This window comes from Octopus bimaculoides, chromosome 22 (assembly GCF_046866305.1).
Source record: "Octopus bimaculoides isolate indiv1 chromosome 22, ASM4686630v1, whole genome shotgun sequence".
NCBI classification, from domain to species: domain Eukaryota; kingdom Metazoa; phylum Mollusca; class Cephalopoda; order Octopoda; family Octopodidae; genus Octopus; species Octopus bimaculoides.
This window is the reverse complement of record NC_142949.1, coordinates 8255074-8272573: the sequence shown is the minus strand read 5'-3', so window position 1 is coordinate 8272573 and position 17500 is coordinate 8255074. Positions and strand designations below refer to the sequence as shown.

Below are 17500 nucleotides of genomic sequence, written 5' to 3'. Positions count from 1 at the left end.
ACTTGATATCAAAAATCGCTTCGAAGCACCTCTTGGTTCATGCAATGTATTAGGCAATGAACACAAGAAGAAAAATGAGAGGGACAAGTTTTAATAAATGTTGTATTAGTTTTATGCTCAAAAACAAGGTGTACAGGCTTGATGATTCAGGCGCTAATACTTCACCAGTAAAAATAAAATGAGAAAAGACGTTTGGAAAAATTTAGAGGTCAAGAAAAATGCGGTTCTTTCGGGGAGGAGATGGGCGGACTATACAGGTATAGGTTAGCTGCTGTGTACAGAGATGTGCGGAACGGTAGGAGTATGGGGTGGTGTAGTGTTTTCGGGTGTGTCTAGTTATGTGCAAATATGAAACTATACAATGTATTCTTTTCTACTCTAGGCACAAGTCCCGAAGTTTTGGGGGAAGGGGCCAGTCGATTAGATCGACCCCAGTACGCAACTGGTACTTAATTTATCGACCCCGAAAGGATGAAAGGCAAAGTTGAATTCAGCGGAATTTGATCTCAGAACGTAAAGACAGACCAAATATCACAAAACATTTCGCCCGCGTGCTAATGTTTCTTATTTCTTTACTGCCCACAAGGGGCTACACACAGAGGGGACAAACAACGACAGACAAACGGATTAAGTCGATTATACCGACCCCAGTGCGCAACTGGTACTTATTTAATCGATCCGGAAAAGATGAAAGGCAAAGTCGACCTCGGCGGAATTTGAACTCAGAACATAAACGGCTGACGAAATACCGCTAAGCATTTCGCCCGGCGTGCTAACGTTTCTGCCAGCACGCCGCCAATGTGTTGTAATGTAAATGGCTTCGGATTTAGACGTAAGGCCAGAAATTTTGAGGGGAGGATACTTGAATTCCTTTGGGGTGAGGATGCATCGCAGAATTAAGCGATATCATTCCTTGGATTTTGCATCTAATCAACGGCTATACGTGGAAACTAAGATTAATCTTGTTGCTTTTGTGATTCGGCAGTCTTGTTGCTTTTGTGAGTTCGATTCTACGTATCATGCGTATCACGTTCTCTTCTCTGAGGCTTCGGATGGGGAATGCTCGTCTTAGTCAGCCACATGCCACGTGGTCATGGCGGATGAGGAAGTATATCGTGGAGATGGGGGCTGACTGGAACACGGCTCGGAGGGTTGCCAGGTATGATCTGAGCAGATACTGACAATTGGTGGGTGCAGCAACACGCTTCAACGGCACATGCCCCCCCGCCCCCGCCCATACCCGACCCGATCGCGTGGCAGTCGATAACATTGACGCCAGTACATTACTGGTACTTTAATTTATCGAGCTCCTGGAAAGGAAAACAACGATGACTTGGGCTGGAGTTGACCACGAAGTATAAAATCAGAGCGAATACCACAAACCCATTCACCTGACGCTCTGACGATTATGCAAACCCACCGGCCTCTTTATGCAAAGAAAATACGAAACCAATGTTTGCTCTTCATCAGGTGATGGTTGGTATAGGAGAAGCAGGAGAGCATCGCATTAAATATCATCCGTTGTTCAATCTTAATCCTTTAATTTCTGAGTTCAAATCATACTGAGCTTAAATGTGTGTTTCGTCCTTGTGGAGCCGATAAAATAAACAGATGATGTTTTATGGAATCGATTAAATTTCCTATTGATAGGATTCAACATGTATCAGCGTGAAAGATCGATATAAAACAATGAGCCACTGAGGCACATGTCAGTTCGATATAGGAACTTCATTGATTAAAACTGATTTTATGCATCAATATATACTGCGATACATCAATATAAACATCGTTGTGCATTGATGTAGATATCCATCAATATATACTCTCTGCTATTTGCAGTGTATATCAAGGGATAAGTAACTATATATATATATATATATATATATATATATATATATATATATATATATATATATATATATATATATATATATACATACTCACATTGTAGTTTGTCACTCTATATAAACTGTATATTTATATATATATGTATGTTTGTGTGTGTGTACATACATATATATACATGTATACATACATGCATATACACACTCATATATATATATAAGATGTACGTATAAACACATATACGCTGCCATCAATCTCTCACTAAAAAATTATCTCAATATATGTGTGTGTATGTGCGTATGTAACTATATATATATATATATATATATATATATATATATATATATATACACACACACATGTATAGATATTTATATATACACATATGTATGTGAATATATATGTGTGTGTGCGTGTGTACATATATGTATCGCTGTATGTATGTATTTACGTATGTACACCGGCGCGCGCACATATTATGTCCTGTCAGCCGTCAGTGTATACAAAATGTCACAAGACTGTATCAAATACGATGTGATACTTTGCTCACTAAGTGCCGTCTTGTGGAGGTTTGTGGGGGAATCAACAACGACATCAACAACAAAAACTGTTTTAAACATATCAAAACAATGTTCACCCATCAATCATATTGTTTTGTATTTTTCCTTTTTGTCATCATGTCAATTCAAAACCGGAAGTCGTTCTAAACGATTTTGACCTTGTACTTGAAGCAAATCGTTGAGTGAAAACTCCTGTAAGTAATCTACGACACTCGTTTGTGTAGAAAGCAAATTTGTCTCAGAAGCACTATGAGAAGCACTACCATCATGGATGGTTCCTGAACCAAATTTGATAGTTTCTGGGTTGGATAGATACTATCATCACATACTACGTTGGAGCGACCTGATAGGAAAATTCCTGGTTTAAAAGATAAAAGATGGAGAGAATGTATCATTGGAGGTTTTTTGCCAGACGCGATCACAAGGGCAATTGAAAGAAATAATTCTTGTGTCAAATACAATCGCAAAGCTTACTCATATCCCCGCGCGCGCGCGCACACACACACACATACACACACATACACACACACATACACACACATAAACACATACACACTTACATACACACACACACACGTATATATATATATATATTATTGAACACACATATTTAAAGTATGAACACCGGTTGTTCGCCGATAGGTTTGGCCCAGTAGTGATGACTCACCCAATGTGTCGGGTGTTTAAATACCTGAAAGTCAAAGACAGGCGAGATAATTTGCGCCAAATCCCATTCAAGAGAGTTAGACATCGATGTTTCGCCATTTTTGTGGCATAACAACAGGAAATGCAGGCGAATTGAATCGCCTGTCATATTAATGACTAGATACAAATAGTGTAAAGATCATTTGTTGGTGTGCCCTGACGATGCAGACATAAGAATAAATTCAAATATGAATTAGAAGCAGCACTAATGTTGTAAACATTATCGAGCGCATATACTCCATGTATGGGTTTTGCTTGTTCGACGGCAGGCTGGGATTTGTTCTTATTGGTAAATAAAGATGATGGAAAAAATTCCTTGCTTGATGCTTGTGGTAAGGAAACCAGTCGATTCGAGAGATTATAAGAAGTTTTGTGAGAGTGTTGAGTGAAATTAAAAGCAAAATGGACAACAAATGCCGTGTCATCAGAATTGAAAAGGAGTGAACTGGAAATTATTGGGAAGTTCGTAGAAACGATTTTAGTGATGAGCGAGCTACAAGGCTGGAAAGTGAGAGAGCTTTCATTTTGCATGAAATTGTACTTTTCGTGCAAATATACATGAAAATATCCTTTACATTCCTAAAGGTCGTATATGACGGATAATAATTCTAGAATATTCTTAAACCCGTTAAATATTTACTTTCTTACCTTTAAGCCTCCAACGCGGAGTATATTCCACTTATAACTGAATTCCATGTCACATAATTTTTCGCTTCTGTACTTATATTCTGCCATGAATGTCCCCCTTTCTCTAGTTCTTAGGCCTACCCATCTTTCTATACCCATCCGGATTCCACTGTAAAGCACTTTTCGCTACATTTGGTGTGTCCTTTCTAATTATGCTACCAATCCTCTTCCACTTTTTCTTAAATATTTGCTCCCTAATCGGAACTTGATTTGGTCTTTGTCATAGCTCCATTTTGCTTATGTGTTCGGGCCATCTGATTTTAAGGATACTACGCGAGCACCTGTTGATGAGTGATTGTATTTGCCTATTTGACTTAACTGTTGTTCGCCATGTCTCAGCCACATACAATAACACCGCTTATACGTTAGTGTTAACAATTCTTATTTTGTTCTTTATTGAAATTAGACTTGCGCTCCACACTTGTTTTAACACGTGGAAAGCGGTCCTTGCCTTACTTATTCTCGTCTTAATATCTTCGTCGGTGCCGCCTGAGAACGTTATCTTACTACCTAAATACGTAAACTCGGCTACATCCTCTAGTTCACCGGTTTCTAGTTTAATACGTTCACTGTTTTCTTCATTAACGCGTAAATTAATACATGTCGTATTAATTTACCCGGTAAATATGCTCGCTTATAAAAATAATCTCACTTGCAAAGTTCAAATTGATATTTCATTCCGAAAATTGTTAGAGTGAAGTTGAAAATCATATCTTCCTTGGGGAAGTTTTAGAAATAACCTCAGAATAATGTCTCCTTGAAGCATTCTAATAAATAATTGCAACAGTTACATCTCATTCGGGAAATTTCTAAAAATAAATACAATACTTTAAGAAATGACAAAAAACAAGCACGGATGTTGTTAAAAGAATATACAGTACTATTATTGTGCTAAGATGCCGTTGAGTGCTAGCGGTAACGTAGAAACATTCATAAACAAATGAAATAAAACAAGAACTAGTTATGGCGGCTGCAATAAATATTTATTTAAGTACGTTATAGCTGAATAAATAACAGTATTTTAACTGCGAGCTATCAAGAAATAGTGTTGCTGTGTATCGTTAAAGATTATAGGTAAGAAGAGTACGTAACTATACACGAGTATATATTAATTAAAACACATTTATTACTCTCGTATGTATTGTCCACTTTTTGTGTACATAAGAATAACAGGAAGCAAGATTCTTAAGCGATAAAAATTGTTCTAACAAAGCACCTGTCTCTCTTTCGTGTTAAGAAAGAATTCTACAGATGAATAATAAGAGAACGTATTCCAAACTGTTACAGGAATTACAACAAAATGCATCGAGTTTCATCCAAAGAGCAAATTTGTTTCAGTCATTGGGCTGAGGCCATGCTGGAGCTACACTTTGAAGGAATTAGCCGAATAAATCGAACACAATTTTTAATTTAAACTTTGGTACTTATTCTATCGCACCCTTCGTGGAACCGCAAGTTGGTAGGAACGTATACAAACCAACGACCATATGCAATCGATATGATTGTGAAAAACAAAGACACACACACACACACACACACACACACACACACACACACATATATATATATATATATATATATATATACACACACACACATATATATATATATATATCTATATATATATATATATATATATATATATGCATACACATAATATATATATATACATATATAAAAATCCTCTGGGACTTTGACTTCCAGACAGACAAGGTTTTAGGGCACCGAAAGCAGGACATAGTAACCTTTAGGAGGGACAAACAAGAGTGCCTAATAATCGACATAGCAGTGCCAGGAGATCAACATATCATGAAAGAAAGAGAAAAGACTGATAAATATGGAGACCTGAGAATTGAGATTGCTAAGATGTGGCAGCTACAAGAGTTAAACATAAAGGTTGTCCCTATTGTCATTGGAGCATTGGGTTCAATACCTCCCAATCTGAAAAAACATCAGGAAACGCTCCAAATATCCTACAGTCTAGTTGTATTGCAAAAATCGACATCACATATTGCATAAAGTGCTGTCTGTCTGAGGTCCAGGTTTTGACTTGATGGGAAGTACAGACCCCCGGTAGACAAAATATCTTCAGTCAACGTCGTCACGATATTGGATTCTGTGCGACGTTTTAAATAAGAATAATGACCCCTTTCTACTAAAGGCTCAAGGCCTGACATTTTGTGTTTCACTGGTACTTAATTTATCGACCCCGATAGGGTAAAAGGCAAAGCAGAGGTCGGCGGAATTTGAACTCGGAACATAAAGACGGGTGAAATGCCGAAAAGTATTTTGCCCGGTGCGCTGGGGTAAGCTGATTACATCGACCCCAGTGTTCAACTGGAACTTAATTCATGGACCCAGAAAGGATTGAAGACAAAGCCGACCTCGACAGAATTTGAACAGAGAACTCAAAGAACCGGCAGAAATGCCGCTAAGTATTTTGTTCGGCATGCTAGCCATTCTGCCAGCCCTCAACCAGAGCCCTTTAATTATAATCAGCCGAATCTTATTCAATGAATTTCATTTAACATAACTATACATTTGTCTGGATTTAATTTGGTTTCAGGGACAGAAGTTAATTAATTGCAATCTTTCTCAGGATTAACTTTACGTTGGCAATAAATTCCTGGAATGAACTGCTCAATTTACTTTTAATGCCACTAACCTGAAATAATACAAATAAAATATATTTAAAAATAAATCAATAAATGTAGTCGTGGCAGAATGGTAACAAGTTTGTTTCCCAATTGTAAGGTTCCAGGTTAAGTCCCACTGCGTGGCAACTTAAGCTGAAGTTTTCTATTGTAGCCGTCGACCGACCAATGCTTTGTCAGTGGATTTGGAAGACGGAAACTGAAAGAAACCCATCGTGTACTCACAGGTATGCGTATATGTGTGTACTTGTGTTTGTTCGTACACCACCTGACAAACGGTTCAGCAAAAGTGGTTCGGCAAAAGATAACGACAGGATAAGTACTAGACTTTAAAAATATAAGTACCTGTGTCGATGTGTCTGACTACACCTCTCAAGACCCCAGAATGGCCGCTGTAAAAAGACTAAACAAGTAATAAATAAAAAAAATTACAAACTTTTATTACTACTGTTAAAATAGTTTTACAACTAAACATGCTTTGTCTGTGGTTGTTGCTGTATATTTGATTTATTCGCGACAACCTGTATATGTATATGCTATCTCCGTTCTCTGATAGAACGCCGGGCGATGAGAGTTCTTCAGGCGCTACTATCTTGAGCCAAACTGCAACCTCCTTTCCAGGAGACACTCATCTCGCCGAAGATTTCCTCCCCCAGTTCCTTGTCACATCTTCACCAGATTGCTTTTCGTTCTCCTTCCACCTCTGACTGTCCACTCAACGGCTACTTTTGCCGGTTTCATTGTTTCATTTTTTTTACCACCTCATTTTCCATCCGGCAGTGGCAGAACTGAGACCGACAGTAGAGCATATCTTGTATTTGTTATTGTTGTGGTATATTTAATTTGTATATCACAACATAGTTTACGCTTACGGTGTAACTTTTTAAAAATCCCTCCAGTTATATTTTTCCTTTTACTTTTAGCTGCCTTTTGCTCTCTTTGTTTTTCTTCGCCCTTTGAACACACCTTCTTAATTTTCACTGCCTTATTTCTATGTCCTGGTACAGGGACTTGGTACGGGAGTTCTAGGGTATTGAGGAGTGTAGAACAACCTCTTCGTCACTATTGTTCCCGCGTCAACCCTGCCCCGGAGTAATAACACTTGTTAGGCTCCCAGCTATGGGTTAAAAACAACTAGAAGTGAAAGTCCCCTAGTTCTTGTTAGAATTTCATCTGGAGGAAGATAAACTCATATTTAAAAAAGCCCTGAACCGCAGTTGGTTTCTTGTCGTCTCAACTTCCGTTGTGCTACGTCTGTTGTGCCACTTCTGTTGTGCCACTGGTTTTCTTGCTGATTATGCTGAAATGTGGGTCCACTGTGCAACCCTTTACTCGCTAAAAACAAATTCATGCACAGGAACTTCATGGACACTTGGAACGTTTGGTTGGATTTACTGAGTTTATTAAATGGTCTTATTCGGTCACTAGTTGACCTCCATTATTTAAATATTTTTCTATTTACATATTGTATATTTTATAACACAAATTTTTTCTCACCAGCTTCATTGCTTTCTTCAGTGGTTTTCCTACATTTTATTTTTGTGTATTTTTATATGTTTGGGCGAGGGGTTTGCAGGTTGATTGGAGATAAGATAGAATAGGTAAATAGAATTAGAGCAATAAGGGAATAAATTAAATAGAGACGATAGCGGAAATTTAAATATAAATAAGGTAAGTTTATAGTTAATAAAGAATGGTATATACGTTTATACGGTATAAATAAATAAAGTTAAGGAAATTCGTATATATACAAGTACGCACGAATACATATACACACATACATACATGCATCCGTACGCCCATATATATACACAGAGACACTCGCATATACTGACGTATATATACATCCATACGTACACATATATCCACGCATAGACGTATATATGCATATATGCACATACATGTACGTGGACGAACACATTAATACGTATGCACTTGGCTTAAATGGTAAAGTATTCTAACCGGATATTAGAGGGATGTGAGTTCGATTCTCATAGCTGGCTGCCGACAGATATTTCTGCGTTTAAAAAGAAAAAAAGGATTTTATCCTTTATATCTATACTGTTCAGTATCTATGCGTTGAATAAAATTTATCTTTCTACTTGTTCTACCATACATTCCAGCGCTTCGAAAAACAAACTTGTTTGTTTACATACGGCGTAACCCATACGACATCTAGCGTTCCTGGATGATTTTATAACTTCTTAAATTGCAGAAGAATTTGGCGGTCAGGCAGTTTGGCTTAAATGGTAAAGCGTTCTAACCGGATATTAAAGGGATGTGAGTTCGTTTCTCATGGCTGGCTTCCGACAGATTTTTCTGCGTTTAAAAAGAAAAATGGATTTTATTCTTTGAATAAAATTAATCTTTCTACTTGTTTATAAATATATATGCGTTTACACTTTTTACCCATCACTCCAAAGAAGAAGTATCTATATTAGTTCCATGTTGGCAATTAATTCCGATCGGTTAATGAAATTTTAATCATTTTGTTTACTCTATAGCGTTTCAAGGGAAGTAAGTAATATATCACAGCATCGCCTTATTTATCTTTCTGTTTTTATTTCATTCACAGAAAATGGCGGTATGAACAAGCTATCGCTGGTCTGCTGTGGAAAATCTGTTCATCAGAGCTTCATATTGATTCTGATAAACCGGAATGCAAATCCGAGAGCAAAGTAAGTAATTCTATGAAATACATTCCACCCAGGTTGCCATCGTTTATTTGTGCGGTTATTCACTGATTCGTCTATTCGTGTTCGTTTTATGTAACTTTAGGTGCAGGCATGGCTGTGTGGTTAAGAGTCTCCATTGGCAATAAGGCGATTTCAGTTATGGCTACTGTGCGGCATTTTGGGCAAAAGCCTTCTACTGTTGCTGCCAGGCCGCCCAATGCGTTGTGGGGTAATTCAGTGAAGGGTAACTGTATGGAAGGTCATCGTGTGTATATATATATATATATATATATATATATATATATATATATATATATATATATATATATATATATATATATTTATATACATGTGTGTGTGAGATGTATGTATGTATGTACTAGTGTATCTTTGTGTTTGTCGCCCCATCACATTGCTTGACAACCGGTGTTAATTTGTATACGTCCCTGTAACATGGCTGATCAGAAAAAGTGGCCGATAGAATAAGGAATAGACTTTTATGGAAATAATTACTTGGGATGGGGTCAATTTGTTCGACTAAATCAGTGGTTCTCGACCGGCGTTCATATTTCGTTTTGTATAATATTATCTAAATCATTGCTTCGATTACAAATAATTTTTGAAACTGGTTTATTTATTCAAGTTTCCTTCTTTTTCTGCAGTATTCTTTGAGCAGTCGTCTGTCACTTGATTCGAGAACTACATTGACGCAAGTCTATGCTAGAACCGGCAACTATAAAGGACAAATTGTTGCTTTGAAAATGTACGAGAAGAAAAATTTTGTTGTCACCCATAAAATGAAACGAGAAATGAAAATGGTGAGCAATTTCTTTCAGTGTCTTTGTTGTTGTTGTTGTTGTTGTCGTTGTTGTTGTGCTGCTATTACTGTTGTTGGTAAAGTTGTTGCAAATGTTGTTCTTGTTATATTGCTTCTGTTGCTGCTATGACAGGAGAAAGCAAATTCAAAGACTACAGATAAAATCCATCACTGGAACTGTAAAAATCTGTAAAACTTTCCAGAAGTTTATCAGTTAAATATATATGAGCATATCTAGATATGTAACTATATGCATCAGAATACATACACAAAACAAAACATGTAAATCTGCACATATACATACATACAAACAAAAATACCCTGTTGTTGATGTTGAGATTGCAATGAAGGAGCCTTGCATCTGGGTTAGAAACCGATTCTTTCTCTATAGTCAAGAAATCTTGAAATAAAACTGAACAATGACATATATACATACAGACATACGTATTAGGTACCAGCAAATTTGCAAAAAATTTAGAAACACTTCCACGGAGATTAACCAAAAGACACTGACGAGGATTTTCCAAAGCCAATCTATTAGTGGCATGAAGATTTGTAAGACATTCCAAACAGTCCATCTACGATTCTTAGGCAAATGCATGCACACATTTGAATGTACGCATCGACAGTCCAACCAACACACCTACTCAACCACATATTGACAAACGCCGGGAATTCTTTCGAGAAGTCTGGTTGCACTGTTGGTGACTGGCTTGAAATCTTTCAGGATCTTAAATAAAACTCACAGAAAATCATGCATACATACAAAAATATCCATTTCATGTTGAAATTTCAATGAAGCAACCTTGTATCTAGGTTAGAAAGCGGCTCTTTCTCTATTGGCAGGAAATGTTGAAATAAAACTGAATAAGAACATACATACATACATAGATACATACATACGTGTTTGTGTGTGTGTATGTCTGTCTGTGTGTTGCCTAGAAACAAACCTGGCAGCAATTTCCCTTTATAAAACACAGCATATAAATCGGTAATTAACGTAGCTCATATCATTCAGATGATTTACGATAAACATTGCTTTAAATTATGTTACTAATTGTGTATATTTGTATTCCGCCGATGCCAGCTTTGCCCTCCAATAATCGACTTCCACCCCCTCCCCTCAAAAATTGCTAGCTCTGTGGCAAAACTTGAAATTGTTAATTACGTATGTGTATTATATTATTATAGAATAGATAAGAGTGTTTCTAATAAAACAGCTGCTGAAAGTAATTAAATTATGAAATATGTGTGGAATTTATGCATTTCTGCTTTCTTTTCTAAATATAGGTCGCTTTTAATGATCTCTTTTGTTGATCATGTGTTGCCGAGCAGGAATTACTGCGCCGTTATAACGTGAAAGATAATAAAAACCAACTATTAATAGAGCTTAACTGCTGTGGATGTGAATATTTTGGTATTTGATACGGAATTTATGTCTGTGTGTGTGTGTGTGTGTGTGAGTATACACATATATGTATATATGTATATATATATATATATATATATATATATATATATATATGGGAGAATATACAAGTAATAACAACAGACGAGGACAGGTGGTGTAAATAACAAAAGTATATATTAGTATGACGCTCGGGAATACGGAAAGTCTTTAACGTTTCGAGCTACGCTCTTCAACAGAAAGAATACGGAGACAAGGAGAAAAACACGGAGAAAAAAAATTGAGGCGGCGAGCTGGCAGAAACGTTAGCGCGCCGGGCGAAATGCTTAGCAGTATTTCGTCTGCCGCTACGTTCTGAGTTCAAATTCCGCCGAGGGCGACTTTGCCTTTCATCCTTTCGGGGTAGATAAATTAAGTACCAGTTACGCACTGGGGTCGATGTAATCGACTTAATCCCTTTGTCTGTCCCTGTTTGTCCCCTCTGTGTTTAGCCCCTTGTCGGCAAAAAAAAAATATGTATATACATATATATTTATATACATATATATATATGTTTACTTATATGTATATACATACACACATATAAATATATATATGCATATATATATATATATATATATATATATATATATATATATATATATATATATATATATGAATATATATGTATATATAAATACACATATTAATAAATACATATACATATATGTATAGGCATATATATGTATGTGCGTGTACGTATATATATGTATGCATGCAGAAATCTGAAAATATATATATATATATATATATATATATATATATATGCATATATATATTTATATATATGTAAATATATAAAAATAAAAAGATAAAGAGACCAATGGTAAGGTTGGAAGAATATTTTATGGATAGAGTCTTAGAGCTCTAAGACTCTATCCATAAAATATTCTTCCAACCTTACCATTGCTCTCTTTATCTTTTTATTTTTATATATTTATATATACACACGCTAATACACGACTTATAATCCCCAATCCTGTTCATACAACGACTGGGGCAAAACTAGTCGGTATACAGCACTTACTCGGTATTACCTGTATTCTCTTGGGTTTGGTTAAATCCAATACCCTCCTCAACCTTATATTTATATATATCACACAGGTTGTAATCCTTTGAAACATATGTAGGAATAAAGTATGCAATTATAACATGCGTTTTCTCCAATCCTTAAATTCTTAAATATACTCAAATACCCAAAATTTCAAGGAGTTCCTGCCTTAAAAACAGGAGCTAACCACAGTTATTTTGTGTTCTTTGCTACATTGGTTTCTATTAACCCATTTATTCTATCAGAAGAATTTTTATTCATTAAGATAGAAGAAATACACATAATTATATATATATATATATATATATATATATATATATATATATATATATATATATATATATATATATATATATATATTTATATATATATATGCATATATATTTATATATATATTTATATATATATATATATATATATATATATATATATATATATATATATATATATATATATATATATATATATATATATATATATATATATACATGTATATGTATATATGTATGTATTTATATTTGCATTAACAGACTTAAGAATGCAAGGAAAAGGAGAAAAGTGGCGACGAATACACCTGTAATACACACACTAGCAATATCTGTGGTCTTCTTTGCAAATCGTTTGCGGGACTCAAATGAAACATTTAACATAAGCATTATAACTGTCAAAGAACGAGTAGGTTGCTAGACCTGCTCGATATAGGCGTATGAGCGGCTGTGTGGTAAGTAGCTTGCTTACGAACCACATGTCTCCGGGTTCAATCCGACTGCGTGGCACCTTGAGCAAATGTCTTCTACTATAGCTTCGGGTCGACCGAATCCTTGTGTGTGGATTTAGTAGACAGAAACTGAAAGAAGCCCGTCGTATATTTATATGTGTGTGTGTGTGTCTGTGTTTGTCTCTGTGTGTGCGCGCGCACACACACACACACACACACATATATATATATATATATATATATATATATATATATATGAGTGTTTGTGTGTGTATATATATATATATATATAAAAATATATGTATGTATATATCTATCTATATATATACATACATATATATACATATATATATATATATAGATACATATATACATACATACATATATACATACATATGTACATACATTCATATATACATACATATATATACATGTGTGTGTGTGTGTGTCCCCTCCCCGCCCCAACGATTTTGGTTAGTTTAGGTCCCCGTAGGTTAGCAGTTCGGCAAATGGAACCGATAGATTAAATACTAGGCTCACAATAAATAAGTCTAAATTTTTTTAATGGCGTGGCTCAAAGTAGATAATTCTATCATAAGTATAAATGTGTACAGTATTAGACTAAAAGACCCCTTGCTTAGAAAATGTCAAACCAGAATCCGGCCGTGAGTCTTTCCAACTATGGCGCTCTTTTTAACCCGATATTCTAAACAATATTATGTACGAGATTATAATGCAAGTTTTGTTTGCGTTTTTTTTTTGTCTCGTTATATTTGTACTCCTTTATTTATTTAGGTATTTACTTATTGGACGATCTAGAACAATCCAGAGGAAAATGCTATTCACACCATGTACATAAATAAATTGACAACTCTTCGAACTAGTTTGATAAGTACCAACGCACGAAAGTATCGGATCTTGAGTCACTGCGTTACTTCTACTAAATATTAATACATATATAAGTCAGATCTCACCACTTTCTTTGGTTACTGAATATATTCTATACTTGTATTATAAATGCATATATATATATATATATATATATATATATACATCGCATGTATATTATAAATATGTATGCATGTGTGTGGGTGTATGTGTGTGTATTGTGATGTATGTACGTATATCTTGTTATCAGCGCACAAAAAGTAAACATGTTTTAACGACAAAATTATTCATAATGGAAGCTCTTCAATTCATAAAAATTCAAATATATTCAGATTCGAAAGGGGATATTTTATCACGAATATACAATTAGATGCATTCTGTGCACAGCGTAATCATTACGGTAATACGTTGGTGAGTAGAGCATACATACTGAAATGTTATCAGGCTTTCATGCGAGCATACACACAAAATTCAATGACATACGAAGAAAAAAGCATAAGTTAAGAAGTTGAAAATAAACTTTAAAATGCGATCTGGTAAGCTGAGAATTTCTAGTGTCTACACTGTAGAGACAAATATAAGCATAACCTTGCTTTTCTCTTCTTTGCGAACACACACACACACACACACACACACACACACACACACACACACATACAAAATAAGAAATAATTCTAACGTGTTTTATGGTTGCTTGATGGCCATTTCTCAATCGATAATACTTCAAATCATTCGCTGTAGAAGGGAAATGAATGTTATACCAAACGCTATCCTTTAGCATTCAAAACCTCCATACCTGGCCCAAATATTCTCTCTGTTCTATATATGGCCTCTCATACTTCACCACTAATGTAATTCTAAAAATAAGCAATCGCACCATGCAGGGGCTCCTGGCTCCACTGCTTCTCAATTTGTTTCGGTGCTCGTTCATTTTTTGCAGTCTGCTTGATTCGTTTTGCTCGCTTGATAGCAATGGTTTCGAGGCCCCTCACCTAATTCAGAGTTAATGCCAAGTTCCCTTTCGAATTTGTGAGCTTTTTTGACAATAGTTTGACATTTGTTGCTTCCATGTTCGCACGAAAGTCGCAGCATCCGGTCCTCTGTACTAGATAAGTACCTGTTCTTTCCTATAGTAGGGGTCTTATAGCACAGTTGTAATTGCATCATTCCGCGTCCCCCATCCACCACTTCTAGAAAGGTGCAGACGATCTAGATCTGCCTTAGGGTGGTGCAGTTTCTTGGACATCAATAATTTTCTTGTCTTCTTGTCCAGGCGTTGGACTTCCGTAGGAGTACAGTTAGTGAGGTTAAAACTGTAAGTGCCATTCATTATTATTATTATTATTATTATTATTATTATTATTATTATTATTATTATTATTATTGAGTGAGAGAGCAACGCATGCCATCAAAGTGACACTGGGGTACAATTATACGAAGCCCAATATACCCATCATGACTACCCCTCCAATAAGGGTACGCCAGGCACATGCATCACAACCATATGTACATGACATGGTGATCATATAGCAAGATAAACAGTGCATGACCTCGCAGGTGGGGACCAGTTAGAATTTTATTCAGGTTGAGTAGCCCATCACGCTTAAAAAGTCCCTTAAAGTTTGTTTAAGGATGGTGAACAAAACACTGATGTTTCCAGAGGTGTATTATCCAAACCCGAAAGAATTCCTCTCAACACATGGCTATGATGCTCCCGCACTACTTCTGCTCATGATCAGAGATGCACATAACATCATCCATTAAGGGACATGCTCAACTGGTTAAGGTCAAACAACTGACAAGCAAATCTGTGGTATTGAGCAGAATATTTGCTGTAGCCTGTCTTTTATACCAAGACAAAACAATGTACATGATAACACTTCCAGTCTGTTAAGATCAGAAGCCATGGGAGCCACTGTGTCGTACTGCATCAGGATATGGGCACACAGACACATGCATCACATGGACGACATGAGGATCTGATATCGGAATAAACAGCTCATGACCTACCAGTTGCGTACTGGGGTCGAGCTAATCGACTAGCACCCTCCCCATAAATGTCGGGCCTTGTGCCTAGAGTAGAAAAAACATCTATGTTCTTGGTTTCCTTTTTTTTAATCCACCACAACAATGTCTAGTGTCCGAGCACGTTGGGTTGTATGCTCCAACAGGATTATATATTCATTGTTGTCAATCACAACCTCTGGTTCATGTTTGTGCCATTTCCGTACTGTGCCCAGACCGTGCTTTTCACACAGTCTCCAGTGAATAAACTTAGTCACCTTATCGTGCCTCCTTTTCTAGCATTTCTGGGCCAGCTTCCTACACCCACTCACAATATGTGAGATCGTTTCGTTTTCGTTACCACACATTCTACAAAGAGGCGATTCACTGCTCTTATTTATTTGGAACTTGGTATAATTAGCTCTCAGAGCTTGTTCTTGTGCCCTTCACATCAGTGCCTCTGGGAATCCGTTTAGATCTATTATTTGTAAGGCCTGGTACTTATTCTATCAGTCTTTTTTTTTTATCGAAGCTTTAAGTTACGGGGACGTAAATACACCCAAACCGGTTATCAAACCGTGGTTGGGGACAACCAGAGACAAAAAATAACGGAAAATACTTTGGTTATATTTCAGGACAGATTGGCCAGTCCTGAAATGATAAATAACACCCCATCGAAGTTCCCCTCCCAGAAGAAGGGAATCGAATGGTATAATAATTGTTATTTAAATCAAAAATAAATTTTGAACCGGCAAAATAATTGCCAGAATAATTTGCATAATGCGCATAATATAACGTCATTTAACAGCGCCCTAAATATAAATAGATTTATCGTCAAGTAGATTTTAGTTGCAAATGAGAATCTGATAGTTATTAAATCGCATTCATTTAACTTACCGCGAGGTATTGAAATAGAATAATGGGACAGCTTGGATGAAAGTCATATGTACTATAATTGGTATTTATTGGTAGAACGTTATGATAAATTCGAATTCAATGTCTTACCTTTAAAGAATGCAATATATTTCGCAGCATTATATTATGTTGGATTTCGTACAATTTCGCTATAATATCAGGATTTCAGTCAGAAATATCTTATTGGCTCAGCTGTGAATTTAAAAAGCGGGAGAAATAAAATCAAATGGCAAATATCTTGTTGCAGGAGATTTTGTTGTTGTTAATGTTATTATTATTTTTATTATTATTATTATTATTATTATTATTATTATTATTATTATTATTATTATTATTATTATTATTATTATTGTTGTTATTTAAAGGACTGAGGTAACTCCTCCAGAAGATATCTTCTGGAGGAGTTACCTGAATCCTTTAAATATTAACCAAAAGGAAGTAGATTGATATGTTTATTATTCCTATCATTATTATTATTATTATTATTATTATTATTAGTAGTAGTAGTAGTAGTAGTAGTAGTAGTAGTAGTAG

General features: G+C 35.7%; 1 protein-coding gene across 2 annotated transcripts in view; it reads left to right on the top strand.

The window, feature by feature from the left end:
* Nucleotides 1-17500, top strand: part of LOC106876275 (receptor-type guanylate cyclase Gyc76C) — a 484891-nt gene that overhangs the window by 324036 nt on the left and 143355 nt on the right. For both annotated transcript variants that reach the window (XM_089339543.1, XM_089339544.1), the window contains exons 9-10: nt 9027-9129; nt 9789-9944. In XM_089339543.1, coding sequence (XP_089195669.1) covers nt 9027-9129; nt 9789-9944 — 259 coding nt within the window. The remainder of the gene's footprint in view (nt 1-9026; nt 9130-9788; nt 9945-17500) is intronic.